The sequence below is a fragment of the Eulemur rufifrons genome, chromosome 7 (genome assembly GCF_041146395.1).
Source record: "Eulemur rufifrons isolate Redbay chromosome 7, OSU_ERuf_1, whole genome shotgun sequence".
NCBI classification, from domain to species: domain Eukaryota; kingdom Metazoa; phylum Chordata; class Mammalia; order Primates; family Lemuridae; genus Eulemur; species Eulemur rufifrons.
The window spans coordinates 3,982,668-4,000,534 of record NC_090989.1 but is presented as its reverse complement, the minus strand read 5'-3'; the positions used below and the strand labels follow the sequence as shown (position 1 = coordinate 4,000,534).

General features: G+C 50.0%; 1 protein-coding gene across 1 annotated transcript in view; it reads right to left on the bottom strand.

The window, feature by feature from the left end:
- C2CD2 (C2 calcium dependent domain containing 2) overlaps positions 1-17,486 on the bottom strand; it is a 47,700-nt gene extending 30,214 nt beyond the window's left edge. The window contains exons 1-2 of the mRNA XM_069474934.1: positions 17,148-17,486; positions 8,274-8,372 (exon numbers count right to left, since the gene is read on the bottom strand). Coding sequence (XP_069331035.1) covers positions 8,274-8,372; positions 17,148-17,420 — 372 coding nt within the window. The 5' untranslated portion in view covers positions 17,421-17,486. The remainder of the gene's footprint in view (positions 1-8,273; positions 8,373-17,147) is intronic.
- Between the last annotated feature and the right edge of the window lie 381 nt (positions 17,487-17,867).

Below are 17,867 nucleotides of genomic sequence, written 5' to 3'. Positions count from 1 at the left end.
GCCCAGATCACAGCACAGTTCCCGAACCCTGATTCACGCTCCATCTTTTCCCCAGCAAGTCTCCACGCAGGAGGCACCTGTCAACCCCGCACTGCCAGGGACGTGGGCGTCAGGCCTCTGAACCGCCACGTGCCAGGGCAGGGCTGTGGCCGCCCCTGCAGGGGACTGGCTCTCAGGCAGCTTGAGCTATGGAAATAAACGTTTTCTTTTTCTGGGTCAAACATTCTGGAACAAGCCTCTCCCAGGACGTGAGGAAAGAGAACGTAGGTAGAAACTTGTTGCTCTTGCATAAGAGTGTAATTAACGTCTAGGGGAGAAATAAATGCGTTCGGTGCGTGTTCAGACTAGACAAGAAAGCAGAGAGCGCCCCTGGAGAAAAGGGCAAAGGCCGCGCCTTGGTGCCAAGTGCCCTCTCCGTACAAGCCGGGCCCCGCTGCCCCTGCCGCCCGGCCCGGCCTGCACACCCCGAGCTGCGGGAGGAGCGTACGTCCAGCCCAGGTCTGAACACGTGCCTGTGGGGCAGCACCCAGCAGAATTCCCTTAGGAGAATGCCGCAGCCCTGAAGCCACCTGTGATAAATGTGTGCTCGGTCTCTGTCCCAGGTTCTTGGCACACAGCTCCCTGGGAGTCCCAAGTGATAAGAGTGTCTCTTGTATGCTAATGAGATGGCCGGTGGCTGGGGACCCTGGCTAGCTTCAGGATGGGGACTGGTCACCAGAAAGGCCAAGGCAGGATTAGAGGGCTGCGACATTCAGAGCCCCCTCCCACTCCAGGGAGGGGAGAGAGGCTGGAGGTTGAGTTGATCTCCAATGGCCAATGATGTAATCAATCGTGCCGGTGGCAGGAAGTCTCCATAAAACCCCCAAATGACAGGTCCCGCGAGCTTCCAGGGCGGTGAACTCATCAAGGTGCCTCGAGAGTGCTCACCCAGGTCGGGCATGAAGTTCCCTGCCCTCCTCTTCCTCCCGTATCCACGCACCCCGCAGGTTGTTGCCAGGTGTGTCCTTCATCACAAACCGGTAATAGTAAGCACACTGTTTCCCTGAGTGCTGTGCTGGGGCCATTCTAGTACTTACTGAACCTGGGGAGGGGCGGGACGGGTTGTGGGAACCCCCCATTTACAGCGTGGCAGGCAGAAGTACCCGTGGCGACCCAGCTCTCCAAGCTCTGCAAGCCCCCAACTATCTGTGCAGCCGATGCAGAGGGGGTTTTGTTGACGAACCAAACATTTGCGAAGGTGATTCCTCTGATGCACAGGGCATCCGTGGGCTGCAAGACAAAGTCCCAGAACAGGGCATCTGGTGACAGCCAGTTCTGCTCTGTGAGGGGCCGGCAGGGAGACGCCAGACCTGACACCAGCCAACACCAGTCGGGGCATGCTCACAGGCGGAAGTGGGACATTCAGGCCAGCCCGACCTCACTCTTATCTACTGATCAAAGATGTCATTATGTAACAGAACAGCCCGGGTTCGGGTTTGGGGCGGGCTTGTCCCTATCCCGGCTCAAAGGCCAACCACATGTCCCTCATCAAGGCTGAGTTAGAAAGATGAAAAGATCCAGCCTGACACTCGGGGACAGCTTAGAAAGGGGAGAGGTAATGTCCTTGAGTCCTAAGTTTGCATTGCTGTTGTAACTTTTGTTTGTGGTCCCCAAATTGTTACAGTTTTTTTCTTCACGAATTATGCAGAGCTAGGAGAACATATGACTAAGCTGACATAGAATTCGTTACATATTTGGAGCCCGTGGGGGTGTGTGGCTTAGACACCAAAAAAAGAGGGACACCGTTGTAAACTTCTCGCCCTCCCTGGCAGTTCTAGAACACTAGCTCCCGGAACAACCTGAAAAAGAGGACTTGGTGTCTTATCTTCATTTAACGCATGAATGTTAAGTAACACCCCACCCTGGACACATTACGAGAGAAACTCTGATCAAGCCAGCTAGATTCCCTTGCGAAACAGTGCCCTAAAAATGTGCCATGGTTGGCCAAGACGCTCATCTAAGAATGGAGAAGGCCACTCACACAATCCAAGTGCACGGGGCGGGGGGGGGGGGGGGGTCCTGCTCCCAATTTACTCTTCCCGGGAGCCCAGGTGGATTCCCACAGGTGTCCCCACCTGGAGGGGGTGCACTGGGAGGCTCTGAGCTCCAGGCCCTGCTCCTCCCACGCTCACAGCTGAACGACAGGAGGGCGATCACCGTGGGGTGGCGGGGGCCGTCCACCTGACTGGGGGGCCCAGTCCACCGTGCAGGACAGCACCAGCCTCAGCCACAACGAGGCAATGACAGGTGCTCACTTCCTCATCTGACAAGGAAAACACAAAAGTTGAGCACTGTGCAGAGAACAGCTGTGCAAGAGAACAAGACCGTGTGGGCAGGTCCCCATCTGTCTGGGCAGGTAAAACGCTTCCAAGAATCTGCTCACAGAGGTCCCATCCTGACAGGGGCGGGGGAGGAGGAGGCACAGAGAAATGAGAGGGATAGACTTAAAAAAAAAGTTTATACTCGTCTGTGTTGTTTTTAACCTTTTAATGAGTGTGCACGATTTCTGTAACTATATCAAAACAGACACAATTTAATTATCCACTTTCTAAAGCTGCTTTTCTGACCATATCAAGACCCTTAACCACAGCTCGTACTCTTTTCCAAGTATGTCTGCCTGCTCTTCCAGGAATGGCAAGGAAATAAACACACGAGCAAAAATAATAACAGAGGTAGGGCGAAAACAGCATTTATGGAGCACTTATGTGCTTGGCATGGTTTCATGTGCTTTACCTGAACTAACGCAGCCCATTCCCAGGACCAACCGAAGGGTGGCTGTCACTCCCGTCTGCAGATGGGGAGCCACTCAGAGGCCAAGCCAGAGGACGCAGCAAAGAGCTCTGCCCCTGGCGGGATGACACGCTCCTGCCCGACAGCTTGACCCTGACCATCGCAGAGCATGCATTCATTAGTATGAATCGTTGAAGAATTTTAATAATATGGGGAAAAGAGAATAAACGGAGTATGTCTAAATTGCAGGAAAAATAAATAAATGCATAAGAAAAAGACTGGAAACACACACCAACATATGAACAGAGCTAATCACCAGCTCAAGTGACTACCGCTCTTGCTTTAAAAAAATACTCTTCTGTGTTTTTTAACTTTCACCAATGCACTTGTGCTGATTTTATGATAGCAGCAGAATTTCTGATTGAGACAGAATGGACCCATTGCAGCCTGAGGTCTAAACCTGCCAAGGCCCGTTAGTCTCTGCGTGGGGAAGCCTGCCCTCCGTAGCCACCAACCCACTGACACCCGGAATGGTGCTGGGAAACTGGATCTCCACGTGCAGAAGACTGAAATTAGACCCTTCGCTCACACCACATACAAACAGCAACTGAAAATGGATTAAAAACTTCAATGGAAAACCTGAAACTGTAAAACTACTAGAAGAAAACACAGTGGGAAAGATCCAGGATATCGGTGTGGGCAAAGATTTTTTTTGGGTATGACCCCAAAAGCCCAGGCCACAAAGACAAAAACAGACAAGTGGGATTGTATCAAACTAAAAAGCTTCTGCACAGCCAAGGAATTAATCAACAGAGTGAAGAGACAACCTATGGAATGGGAGAAAATAGGTACAAACTACTCATCTGATAAGGGTTAATATCCAAAATATATAATGAACTCAAACTCCTCAATGGCAAGAAAACAAATAACCTGATTTAAAAATAGTCAAAGGATCTGAAGACATTTCTTAAAAGAAGACACACGGATGGCCGACAGGTCTATGAAAAAATGCTCAACATCATTAATCGTCAGGGAAATGCAAATTAAAGGTACAGTGTGATATCGCTTCACAGCTATTAGAATAGCTATTATCAAAAAGATGAAAGGTAGCACATATTGGCAAGGTTATGGTGAAAAGGGAACCCTTGTGCACTATTGGCGGAGATGTAAACTAGTACAGCCATTATGGAAAACAGCATGGAGGTTTCTTTAAAAATTAAAAATAGAACTACCATATGATCCAGCAATCCCACTACCAGGTACACACTTGACCCTTGAACATCGTGGGTTTGAACTCCGGGGATCTACTTGTATGCCAGTTTTCTTCTGCCACTGCCACCCCTGAAACAGGAAGGCCAATCCCGCCTCTTCCTCCTCCTCAGCCCACTCAACGGGAAGACGATGAGGATGAAGATCTTTATGATGATCCATTTCCACTTAATGAACAGTAAATATATTTTCTCTTCCCTATAATTTTCTTAAAAATATTTTCTTTTTTCTAGCTCATTTTATTGTAAGACTATAGTATATAATCCATATAACATATAAAATATGTGTTAATCAACTGTTAATGTTATCGGTAAGACTTTCGGTCAACAGCCGGCTATTAGTAGTTAAGTTTTGGGGGAGTCAAAAGTTATATTCACATTTTTGACTGTGCAAGGGCTTGGTGACCCTGACACCCACTTTGTTCAAGGGTCAACTGCATATCCAAAAGAAATAAAGTCATTATGTGGAAGAGATATCTGTACCCCATGCTCACTGCAGCACTCCTCACGATAGCCAAGATAGGAAATCAACCTAAGTGTCCCTCAGTGGCTGAGTGGATAAAGAACATGTGGTACCTACACACAGTGCAATACTACTCAGCCTAAAACAAAGAAGGAAATCCTGAAACTTGCGACAACATGGGTAAACCTGGAGGACATTATGTTAAGTGAAATAAGCCAGGCACAGACAGACAAATTCCACAAGTGCATTTACATGTGGACTCGGGAAAACGGAAAGAGCAGAATGGTGGTCGCCAAGGGCCTGGGCGGAGCGATGGGGAGATGCCGAGCAAAGGGGAGACGCTGGTCTCAGACGGAGGAATAAGTCCAAGAGATACTGCACAGCACGGTGATTAAAGTTATGCATTTGAAAATTACTAGAGTAGATTTTAAATGTTCTAACCACACAAAAACAATAAGCACACAAAGTGTGTTAGTTAGCTTGACTCATCCACTCCACAATGTATGCATATATCAAAACATCATGTTGTATACTGTAAGTATATACTATTTTTATTTGTCCATTTAAAAATAAATTTTAAAAATAAAATCACTGGTGCTTGACAAGGATTAGTAAATCATATCTCAGGTAAAGGAAGGGTAAATGACTTTTTAACAAAGCCCTTGTTATATGAAAAAATAAATAATTTTTATATGCTTCCACTTTTTATATTTGTGGTAAAAGATACATAACATCATATTTACCATTTTAGCCATTTTTAAGTGCCCAGTTCAGTGGCATTAAGTACATCCACCTTGATGTGCGAACATCACCACTTTCCATCCACCAAACTTTTTCATCTTCCCCAGCTGAAACTTCCCGTCCCCTCCCCCCAGCCCTGGCGGCCACCATCCTACTTTCTGTCTCTGTGAATCCGACTGCCGTAGAGACCTCATATAAGTGGATTCTCTTAACAGTTGTCTTTATATGATTCATTCCTTTCACTTTCTGTGGCTGCTTATTTCCTTTAGCAAAATGGCCTTGAGGTTCATCCATGTTGTACCATGCGTTAGAATTTCCCTCCTTTTCAAGGGTAAATAATATTCCACTGCATGTCACACTACACTTAGTTTACCCATTCACCCGCCAGTGAGCATCTGGTCACGTCTACCTTTCTGCTACTGTGACTGATGCCGCTATGAACATGAGTGTTCAAATACTATGTTGTTTTTAACTTTTAATTTACATGTACCACTTTTGTCATTTCTATTTCTGTAATTATATTAAAAGGAAAGGAATACCATTTACCCACCCACTTTCTAAGGCTCCCTTTCTGGCAATATACAGACCTTTAAAAATGGACTATTGCTCTTTCCACATCTCTGCTTTTCTCCCTACCTGCCCAGGCCAGCCCTGAATGCCCCATTCCTCTCCTATTTGGGAAATTGTCAGAAAACACCACAGAGAAACCACCCAGACACAGAAGGATCCATTCCCTGTTTGTCACTAACAGAGAGGGTGTGCACTGCCCAGGGAGGTCGGGCCGCAGCCCTCTGCACCTCAGCTCACCAGTCTGGAAGCGGGCGCGGGACCACGTGCCACCAGGCCCCTCCCAGCACCATGGGCTGCGCAGGTCCGAGCATCCCGTGCTGTGGCCATGGGCCTCCCTGGCCCCTCCCAGCGACTTCCCACACTCACTCACAGGGCTTATGCGGCTGTGTGGCTCCAGTATTGGAAAGGACACGGGGAAAGAGCACTCTCCCGCGCTGCTAGGGCAGAGGGAAGCAGGACGGCACTTTGGCTGTAGATTCAATGGATTCGGATAGTCGGTCAAGCTAACACACACACACATACACATACACACACACACACACACACACACACACGCCTACAACCCAGCAAGTCCCTGCCTACCCTTGGGACAGTCCTGTGCGTGTGCCCAAGGAGTGAGTAAACACACGTGCTCACTGCAGCATGGTTTCGATGGGTTGAGCGTCCAGAATCCGAACGTCCAAATTCAAAATGCTCCAAAATCTGAAAGTGTTTGAGTTGCTGACATGATGCACAAAGGAGACGCTCACTGGAGGGTTTTGGATTAGGAGTGCTTGGCTGGTAAAAAATAATACAAACATTCCAAGACCAAAAACATCCAAAATCCAAAGCACTCCTGGCCCCAAACAATCTGGATAAGAGATAGACAACCCATACTTGTGAAAAAGAGAAAACATCGTAATAACCCAACAATGGAAGATGAGTAAGCAAGCTCTGGTTCACCTGGAATCCCGAACTGTAGTTGAAGCACATGAACTAGAGCTACAAAAATCAACCTCGATGAGTCTCAAAACTACCGTGCTCTATATAGAGAAAGTTTGTTGCACAACTCTATGTAAAAATGATTAAAAGTTTTAAATGCACAAAGGATACCGCAGCTATGACAGGGACACACAAGAGGTGAGGCCTGGGGGCTGGTGACACTCTCCTGCTCAGTCACTGTCTGCTAAATGGCACGTACATGTTTAACTTGATAACACAATGCAGACAGATCCAGCAACATCATACAGCATCTTTAAAATACACGCGCATGCAAACACACACACTACAGTGTGAACACAGGCTGGGAACGAAGACAGAGCAGCCCGGCTTTAGGAGAACAGTCATCACTGGAGATAGGAAGAGGAGGGACAGAGGATGGAGCTTCACCGTCACTGATGTTTTTAGAAGTACGTTCTCTGTGTATTCAAGTGAGAAATAAACATGAGAGTTAAGCGTGGGGGGAAGCACTGACTGATTCCTTCTCTTTCCTCCCAAAGTGAGACGACACCCTGGTCTCTCACTGCAACTCTAGACTGTAAACTACAAGTCGGGTGCAGCGAGCAGGCAGCAAGGACATTGTTGTTCTCCATCTGGAGCAGGTCTTGGGATTTGGTAAGTCATGTAAAATGTCACTGGCAAATAAATCATTTTTATTAATGGGGAAAAAATTCAGAGCTTAAGGGAAAAAAGTTACCAATATATAATAACAACAACAATGACAATTTAATCAATACAAGGGTAAGTCTTATATTTCACAGAAACTGTCTTAGGACTCATTATAGAAGCTTTTTTATGATTTATGGCATCCAGCCAGTCTGCTAAGTTCAGCCTATGAACTGTCAGCAACAGGAAAATGAATTCTACATAGTATCTAATAGCTCAAATATATATAGCGTGTTACAGACACACACGTACCAGCTTTGTTGAGATACGATTTACATAACATATAATTCACCTGTTTAAATCGTACAATTCAATGGTTTTAATCTATTCACACTATTGTGTGACCATCACCACCATCACTTTTAGGACATTTTCATCACCCCAGAGAGAAACCTTATGCCCATTAGCAATCGCTCTATTTCCTCCCAAGGATTCCCCACACCCAAACCCTGGCAAAACTAATCTACTTTCTGTCTCTATTAATTTATCTGTTCAGGATATTTCATATAAATGGAATCATATAATATGGGGCTTTTGTGTGTGGCTTCTTTTATGAATCCTTAGCATCATGTTTTTTAAGGTTCAGCCATGTTGTAGCATGTGTCAGAATTTCCTTTCTTTTTAAGGCTGAAGGATATTCCATCACATGGGTAGACCACACTTTGTTCATCCATTCATGAGTTGACAGGCCAGACATTTTTTATTTAGCCTCTGGTATAACCATTCTGCATTTTCAATACATAATTCTGAAACAAAACGAATTCCCTCACCCCTAGCATTGAGCGCCCTCCCTCCTGCAGGGAAGGCACCCGGCTCACCTTCTCCTCAGCTGACCTGACCACGCTGGAGACCTCCTGCACCGCCAGCGCCAGTGGCTCCTGCCTCGGGTCCTCCTCAAAGGCGAGGGACAGCGGGCCCTGCACAGAGAAACAGCATGAGGAGGCACGTGCACAGGAGGGGTTGCTTTGGAAAAATTATGTGTTTGTATAAAGCTCTGCGAATTTAGGAAAAGGCAGTAAGACGTCTTTCAGTGAAATCTGTGCTTCTAAGCAGCAGCAATGGTGTGCGCAGCCAAGTAGCAGCTGGGGACGACTGTGCTCGGCGGGCAGGATTCCGTTACGGGAGGAGAGAAATGTGGGAACAAACCCAAAGGTGCTGCAAGAAGACAGCGAAGGGTGTTTTGAATCCTCCTGTGGACAGCATAAGGGAAGGCCACGGTCTCTCCACCCAGGTGTCACCTGTGCGGCAGCAGGTGCGGGGGCCAGACCCCTGCAGGCCCAGGGCTGTGTTTGGGAGAGTGACCTGCTACTGAAGCTGCCTCCCCATTCTCCTCTCCCACCACCCGAGCAGTCCTGGCCTCTACCTGGGGTCCTTGGCTGGAAATGAGCCCGCCTGGTGGCTGTCCCCACTGGGTGGGCTCCCCAGTCTCCAAAGCCCCCCGGCCTCATGGTTCAGCTCTGCCCTCAGCTCTGGGCTGGCTCCAGCACCCTTCCAGCAAACTCGGTCAGCTCGTGTCTACTCTGGTTCTTGCAATTAAAAACCTCCACAGGAGAGATGTGTAATTAAATGAACATGACCACAAGGCAGCAAGAACAATGCTTTAGAAAAGAGGAAATCAGCGCTTGGATAGCCAACTAAGTCTTGTGCTTTTACAATTAAGTTCTCCTGAGACTCTGAGCATGTATGCCGACAATATGACCCCGGGTCAAAACTCTTCTTGAACTCTCTTCCTGGCATGCCGTAAAACACACGTCATGTTCAAGCTCTGACTGGGCGGCTAAAAAGCGTGCAGCCCCACAAGTTCCCACCACGTCTCCTCTAGCGCAGGGATGCTCCACTGTGGCGAGCCGGTCCCAGACAGGCGGCGCGGCCACTGCTGGCACAGTGGCAGCAGTCCAGCGCTGGGCTGGCAGGCACAGAGCAGGTGAGCAAGCGATGGATCTATCCTGCGGCTATTTCCTGAGAATTCCCGATGACCAAGAGTAAACCTAGAAGGCGCAGGATATTTTAATGTATGTGCTTCTAACCCCACCCTGTCCTAGCAACATCTACCTCACCCACAAAAAATCAACAGAGAATTAAATCACTGCTCGGAGGGATGACGGCGCAGTTTCACGGCTGCTCTGCTGGCGTTCTGTGCTGGGGCTCGTTTTGATGGGACCTGCTGGCCACAGGGCACGCGGTGAGCTTGGTGACGCCGCTGCTCTGTGACCAGGCTGCCTGCCTGAGAGAATAGAACCGGCACCGAGGCCAGTGCCAGGCAGGAAACCGGCCACAGGCCACACTCCAGCTGCCGGGACCGAGCAGGATGAAACAATGTACCTTCTGTAGCAGCCGAAAGATACAACGTTGCCTTGAGCGAGCCCGCAGACTCCCGCGCAGAGCTCAGGCTGCATTTGCCCTCTTCCCTGTGGTCCCTTCTAGATTAAAATCTTGAAAAGATTTTCCTGGGAAATTTAACGTCTAGGGGAAGTCTCACAAAGAAAATAAATTAAGTTAAAATAAAGACAGAGAGACGGCCTTTCCTTTCCAATCACCTTGTCCTTGAGTTTCAGGAGCAAAGCGTGGCTGCAGCTCACAGGAACAAACAGGCATCTCCACACCTCTGTCACCCTGTCCATGCCGTGATGCCACTCCTGCCTACACCAAAGTGAGACTTTATGTCCACGTGGGAAAAGAAACGTGCAAGAATTGCCAGGAAAACATTGAAAAAGGAAAACTGCAAGGGTAATTATCTCTACCAGACCTTAAAACGCACTGCAGAACCACTGTGATGACAGCTGCGGTTCTGGTGCATGAGCACACCAATGTGTTACAAATGAATAACACAGTCACAGGGCGGGGGTGGGGCAGATACAACCCGAGAAACTTTAGAGCAACATCCTGACTGCACATAAATGCTGTCATCTAATAAATGTGTTTCTGACCTGGGATGGGTTAGCAATTCAGAAACTGCTTCAGGTGTACACTAGAACTGAGCAAATAAGTAAATATATTATAGACAGTCAGGCCAGGTATCTTACTCCTGGAGAAGGGAGTTAAGAACAGGGGAAAGCTAAAATCACGTCTGTGCTGTTGCTCTGGAACCCAAGGTTTCAGTATACGTTTGTCATAGTGTTTAAGACGTATCCAGAGAGAAAGACACAGAAATGCAGACCTGCGTACGTGCGTGTGTTGGTACACACATTCCCCAGCTCCATCCACTGTGAGGGCGAGGGCGCGGGAGCAATGAGGCCCCGGCAGTAATGAGTACACCCAACTCCAGTCTTGGTTTCTAAACACTTCTCCAATAAAAGGAATCAGGGCTGCTTGGAGAAGTGGCTGAACCCAGGGCCAGAGGAGGGGAAAACAAAAGAGCCTAAAACAAACATCTCCTGGAACCACAGGGGAAGGAAGTACAAAACAAAACAAAAACACAAAAGAAACAAAACAAAAAACATGTGAGCTTGATGGCAGAACACAAGATGCTACTCTCAAAGGAGTTGCTAATGGCCCAACCAAGAACAATTTAAGCAACAAAATGAATAGTGATGCACTGGATTATAACCCATAAAATAACCATAACCCATAGAATAAAATAAATATTCACATTGCCGTTACTAATCAGTTAACTATTTATTTTTTATTTTTTTGAGACAGAGTCTCATTCTCTTGCCTGGGCTAGAGTGCCGTGGCATCAGCCTAGCTCACAGCAACCTCAAACTCCTGGGCTCAAGTGATCTTCCCGCCTCAGCCTCCCTGGTAGCTGGGACTACAGGCATGCACCACCATGTCCGGCTAATTTTTTCTATTTTTTTTTTTTTTTTTTTTTAGTTGTTTGGCTAATTTCTTTCTATTTTTAGTAGAGACAGAGTCCCGCTCTTGCTCAGGCTGGTCTTGAACTCCTGACCTCGAGAGATCCTCCCATCTCAGCCTTCCAGAGTGCTAGGATTACAGGTGTGAGCCACCACGCCCGGCCATCAGTTAACTATTAATATGTAGACGGGAGAAGTGAAGGTTCTTTCTTGCAGTAGAGTTCTAATTAATAAATGTAAACATTAAGAAGGAAACAAAGTCACCGTTTAGCAAACTGCAAATAAGTAATTACTACAGAAAACATACACTGATGGATGCAAAAACCAGTGAGGAAAAGTTTGAGAAGCAAAGGATTTGTATAGTCTCAGAGTATCTCCCCAAGATATTTGTTAACTGCAGGGGGAAAGATATAAGAAGAAACATAAATACAAGAGGAGAAACCTGGCAGAAACCACCTTACCGAGGCACCGAGAACAGCACCCCAGCATTGCGTCACACTGAAGTCATGAACCTGGTGATGTCATGCACTAGAAAGGCACCAACACTGTGGTTTGTACAACCTCCATCCAGTCAAATGCAAACACAGAGCAAGCGACCAAGGCAAATTGAGAAACATTCAGCAAAATAACGATCAGTACTCTTCAGCATTAACGAGGTCATGAAAAACAAAGAAAGACTGAGAAACCTCTACAGACTGTAGCAGCCCAAGAAGTAATAATTCAGTGCTATGTGGGCTCCTCAATGGCACCCTGGAACAATAAAAGGAGACCAGTGAGAAACCGGGGAAATTCAAATAAGGTCTTTAATTTAGTTACTAAAGGCAGGTGACAATGTTAATTTCTTGCATTATCACAATGTTAACTTTATTGTATAATGAATCATAGTAATATTGTAACAATGTTAATTTCTTATACTATCACAATGGTAACTTTGTTGTGTAATGGATTATAGTAACATTGTATCGATTGAATTTCTTATATTATTGCCATGTTAACTTTGTTGTATAATGAACTATAGTAACATTGTATCAATTAAATTTCTTGGTTCTCATCACTGAGCTGTGGTTATGTAAGGCTGAATGAAGATTATATGGAAACTCTTTGAATTATTTTTTTCAACTTTTCTGTAAATCTAAAAGCCATTCAAGATAAAAAGTTTTAAAAAAGGAGACTTTACAAGAGAGCAGCCCACCTTTACCGGCTCACTACCTGACAGGCATTTTGCTAAACGCCTTGCACAGATCTGCTCTCATCTGTAGGGAAGTAGATTTTGTTTTCTGAATTGAACCCAGAGTTATCCCCTTCTACAGCTGACGCACACGGAGGACTAGACGTGCCCAGGATCACACAGCTAGTAAGCGCAGAGCTGGACTCAAACCCGGCACGTCGCTCTGGAGCTTCCTCACGTTCACTCTTCCAAATGGCTGAAGAAGTCCTTCCCTCCTCAGCAACCTCAGTGGGCAGTGGAAGTTAGCTTTGGCTGAATCTCAGTTGACGTTAACACTACACCCACTCTTTCCTGAATTCCTCTCTTGTTGGGAAAATGGGCGAGTGCAAAGAACAACCAGAACTGGCGCCTATTCTGGGTTTTGCATCGACGATTTGCAAAGTCATCAGTGGGCCTCCTTTAATGTTGATGCTTTAGAAGTGAAAAAACAAACACATTAAACAGCTTGTTTTGTCCAGGCTTGGCCAGCTCCCAAGACAGAAGGCCTGTGTCCAGACGGGGCGATGAGCAGCACCACTGTTTCCTCCCCTCCACCGGGTCTGTCATTCACCCCAGGATGACTGGGGCCTGCTCCAAGCCAGCTCTGCCCCAGCTCACAGGGCCGGGGTGTGGGGGCGGGGATGCAAGAGGTGGGGCAGCGTCAGGGCACAATGGGAGGGTCAGGGACCTTTGAGCTGAGACCTGGGAGGTTTAGAGAAGTTAAATAAAACAAAAGGAGATAAGTATTCCAAACAAACGGGACTACCTGTGGGAAGGCCCCTTGTAGGAAAGATCCCTGAGCGTCTGAGCAACAGAAAGGAGGTCCCTGGGGGCAGGTCACAGGGGAGGGTGCAGGGTTAGTCACCCCCAAAAGGCCAGTGTTCCCTCTTCTGGTGGAGAGAGCCTCATCCACGTGGCCTTCACAGTTTTACCAACTGACTTCCGGCACCGTGGCCACTGGCACAGGCCAAGGAGTTTGGGTTTCTGTGAGCAGGACTGGAGGTCACTGAATAACACAAAGACTCTGAAGTCTTGTGGCCACATTGTTTACTTTTTAAATTGCACGAACTCATGTGCAAGTCAGAACTATTAATAACATGCTCTAAGTTCACACAGCATCTTTTTTCCCCCTTTTTGCAAAGACCACTCTGCAGTCTTGATCATTTGCATTAAGAACATTCCTCTGAAGAAACCTTGGGCCAAAGGACTAAGGAAACAAACAGCTTTGGGGACCTTCCTAATCCAGGCCTCAGCCCGCTAGGTGGGCCTCCAGGAGACAAGCGGAGAGCTGGTTATAGGACACCAGCTCTCCGCTAGTGTCTCCCGGGGCCCCTGCTGCTGATGTGGGTCCAGGGCCTGGGCTTGGGAGGGCTGCACGGCCCAACGCCGCCCCGGCTCAATGGGAATCAGGTGCTTGCAATGCCAGACCCGGTGGAGACGCGAGAGACAAAGACAGCCAGTCTGAGGTGTTGTCTGGGGAGTGGGCACTCTGACTGGTGGCTGGCATGGGGACACGTGTGTAAGGAGCAGCTTCTCACAGCGATTCACAGCCAATAGGAAGTGCTTACGGTGCACACACGCTCCCGCCAATGCACGCGTGCTAAGTCCGCATGGGCAGGGGGAGGCACTTCTAAGATCTTAGGGGTATTTCTAAGATCTCTGGGTGAGTCTCCTGTGCTCCCCACACACCTGTGTCCACCTGAAGAGCTAGCAGGTTGGCAATAGTTTCCTCTGTGTGGGCCCCAATCACCATCCCATGTAATTTAAAAACATTTCCAGAGTGAGGGTTGGAATCTGGGGTGCCGTCTGGCACAGGGAACCCGTGCTGCTAAAAGTCGGGGCACCCACAAGTGCCAACACCAGCACCTGCTCACCCACGCTGTCACTGCTGTCACCACAGCAAAGGCCCAGGAAGGCCTGGGACACCAGGAGCGTGTGTCACCAGCCATCAGAGACGAGGGGACTCCACAGGTTACAGGTGCATCTCAAACCCTCGGAGACGTGAGCCCCACTGTCTGGGATGATCCATTCACAGCCCCACTCTCTGAGCCCTCCCGGCCGGACCGCACTTAAAGGAAACACCTGGGTCTCAGGGCCAAGCTGCTCCCCAAAGGGAACATGCTGCAGCCACGGAGGGACCGTGAGGTCTGGGCTGACCTTGGCAGATCCAGCTATCCGGCCTCAGTCTCCCCTTCTGGAGAAGGAAGAGGCTCAGCTAGAGGAGTTCAGGATTTCTTTCCTTCTTAAAATACAAAGCTGGGGTAAAACTTAGAATGGGAGGGGTACTGTCTCTGTCGGATAGAAAATTCCACTTTTCATAGAAGATGGTGGATATGATTATTACCACGTCTCCTCACTCCCCCTGAGACAGGCCGAGAACTGGTCTCCTCCCAGGTAGGGTGGAGTGACATCGGATGAGGCAGGGGCCTCACTAAGCTGGGCTGTCCGGGCCGAGCGGGTGCCGTGTCAGCCCTGATCAGGGATTAGTGGGAATGAGGTGGGGGAGGGCAGAGAGAATCCTGCCGGGGTCAGAGCACCCACGAGTGCCAACGCCAGCACCTGCTCACCCACGCTGTCACTGCTGTCACAACAGCAAAGGCCCAGGAAGGCCTGGGACACCGGGAGGGTGTGTGCAAGTCAGCAGCCGGGAGCCCAGTTACCCAGATCCTATCCGCCTGCAAAACCCTCCATCTGAATTCAAACCAAGCAACCCTCCCAGGCACCAGGGCCCCGCTGCCCGGGAAAGTAGGGTGACACCACACAACGGGAGTCACAAAACCCATCCACCATGTCCACGTAAAAATGCCAGAGGTGACCCTGGGCTGCTTTGGGTCTGACCCTGGTACATCATTGCCGCTTCCAGGCAGCAGCGCTGGAAAAACGGATGTCTGAGACCGAGCGTGTGGCCAATGGCAGACAGAGAACAGAGAAAATGCAAACACGCCAAATCCGTCTTTCCACTCCCTGAACACAAAGCCCTCCCTGCACCCACACAGATACGCAGGTAGAAGGTTTCAAAACTTTCAAATAATTTCTTCAGTGTTCGCAGAGTTATTTGAGCAGCCAAGACAAATGCCAGGACAGGGACTTCCTCCTCTCTCTCAGCATTCCAGCCACATGGGAATCTGGAAGAATTATAGCTAAGGTGATCAGATTTTCTGAAGCCAATCAAGAAGTGTCAGGCAATGAGCCATCCCAACTTCACAGGAGGTAGGGTCACTGTCCCTGAGCCTGAAACCCAGTCAGGAGTCCCGGAGTTAGAAGCAGGAGGATCCTGCAGACCATTCACCCAACACCTGCCTGCGCCCTGCGGAGGAGAACAGAGAACAGAGACAAGACCTGCACCTGCAGCGGATGCAGCGCCGGAGGCCAGGCCTGTGACACCAGGTCAATCAGGGGTCAGTGACAGCAGCTTCACGTGTCTGCTGCATTTGAGCATCTGTGTTTGCTCCTGGGTGTGAGGACACAGGGCTTGAGGGCTCCCACAAGAGACGGCTGGTTCCCTGAGATGTCCCACTCTGGACAGCCAAGGCACACATTCTAGGCACCAAGACTTTGAGGCCTTTTTTCATCTAAAAGGTACATTTTTTTAATTAATTTTTTTTACAAGAGTTCAGAACAAGGTCTCTTGAATTGATGGATTTATGCTAATTTATACTCAAAGCTTTTTTGTTTTTTATTTCCAAGGCTGTGTTTTCCAAGGCCACGGCACAGAGACCAGGCACAGGGCCCGCTGTGGAATATTTTGAAGGTTGATGGGTCCAGACTTTTTCCGCTTTCGCTATTTCACTGTTTCCAAAGAGAATGGCCACAGAGTTGTGCAGGCAGGTACCGGGCAGCACCGGGGGCGGGGAGGTATTTCCCCAGACCCATCGGGTCCTAATTCCTCCTAGCAAATGCCTAAAAATAGTGGATGCCAGGAGCTTGTCATTAAACCAAGAAGTCTTCAAAGTAAAAATCAGTCACCAAGTAATTAGCAAGAAAGAAACAAGCACAGGAGCGGGAGGCAGTGCAGTTAGGTGACAAGCCCTTAGCTCAGGGCCAGAGGCAGCTGGGTCACATCCCCACTCTGCCACCCACAGGCTGGGTGACACTGGGCAGAATGCTTGGCCTCGCCAGTGGGCAGTTTCCTCATCTGTCAAACTGTGATGAAGGGATGATGCATGCACCCAAAGCCCCCACGTGGCTGGCCCTCAACGATGGTCACTGTTTTTATATGCCAAGAAATGCTGGCCTTTGGAAAGAAATTCTTGGCGCAATTCAGCTCTATTGGAGATGGAAGCATATTTGGGTCACAGTTATTCATATATCAGGTGCAAAATCAGTAAGTGCCCAATCGGATACAGAAATTCACCCTGGGACTCCAGGCAGAGCAGGCACCAGCTGAAAGAATGAGCCCTTCTGACAAGTCCCTTGACCAGCCAGTCTGTCCCCGCGCAGCCCAAGGCCTGGCACACCTGATGTTGGTGAATAAAATAGAATCACTTTGTCCTGACTCCCCACCAAGGGTCCTCGGCTCTCCCGGTCCCTCCCCTAACTTTCAAGGATGTTGTGCCACTGCGGGGAGGCTTCCTCCGGATCCGTCGGGGGCTGCAGCGCCGCCTCCAGGAGCGAGTGTTCGACCCGGGCCGCCCGCCCCACCATCAGCCGCCCCCGGCCCCCCGCCGCGACCGCTCTCTTCAGAAACTCACCCCTTTCCTTTCCGCCTCGCAGTTCAGGGCGGCCACCCAGGCTGCCTGCCACTGCCTCCTCCAGCTGTTCAGCGTCAGGATCCAGGAGAGCAGCGCGTCCGACTCGGGGCGCGGCCCCCCGCCAGGCTCCGCCGAACGCCGCCGGGGCCGGGGGTGCGCCCTGGCCAGAGCCCACTGCGCCAGGTACAGGCCCACGGTGACCAGCGCCGCCACGAAGAGCGACACCAAGACCAGCCACTGGACTTCCCCGAGCCACGAGCCCAGCTGGGCCATGGTGATGGCGCATACCCGGCCCGCCTCGCCCCAACTCCCCCGAGCACCCGCGGGCCGGGGCGCAGAGCCGCGGGCGGCGAGCTCAGGACATCCGCCGGGCCGGGGCGCGCGGGGGGCGTGGAGCGGCGCGGCGGGCGCGCGGGGAGGAAATGCCCGGCCGGTGCGAGGCGGCCACGGCCCGGATTGCGCCCCAGCCGCGCTCCGCTGGGAGGTGGGCGCGCAAGCGGAGCCCGAGGCCGGAGCTGCGACTCCGGCGCCTGGGAAGTTCCTGGAGCCGCGGCCCGGGCGCGCTTCCTCCTTCGCGCGGCGCCTCGGGGCGTCCCGCCCGCGGCCCAGCAGCGGCCGGAGGAGGCTCGGGCCGCGGGGCGGGGCCGGGGGCAGGGACGAAGGAGGGGCGCGGCCGGCGGGCGGGGGCGGGGCCGGGTCCCCGGCGGGGGCCACCCCAGC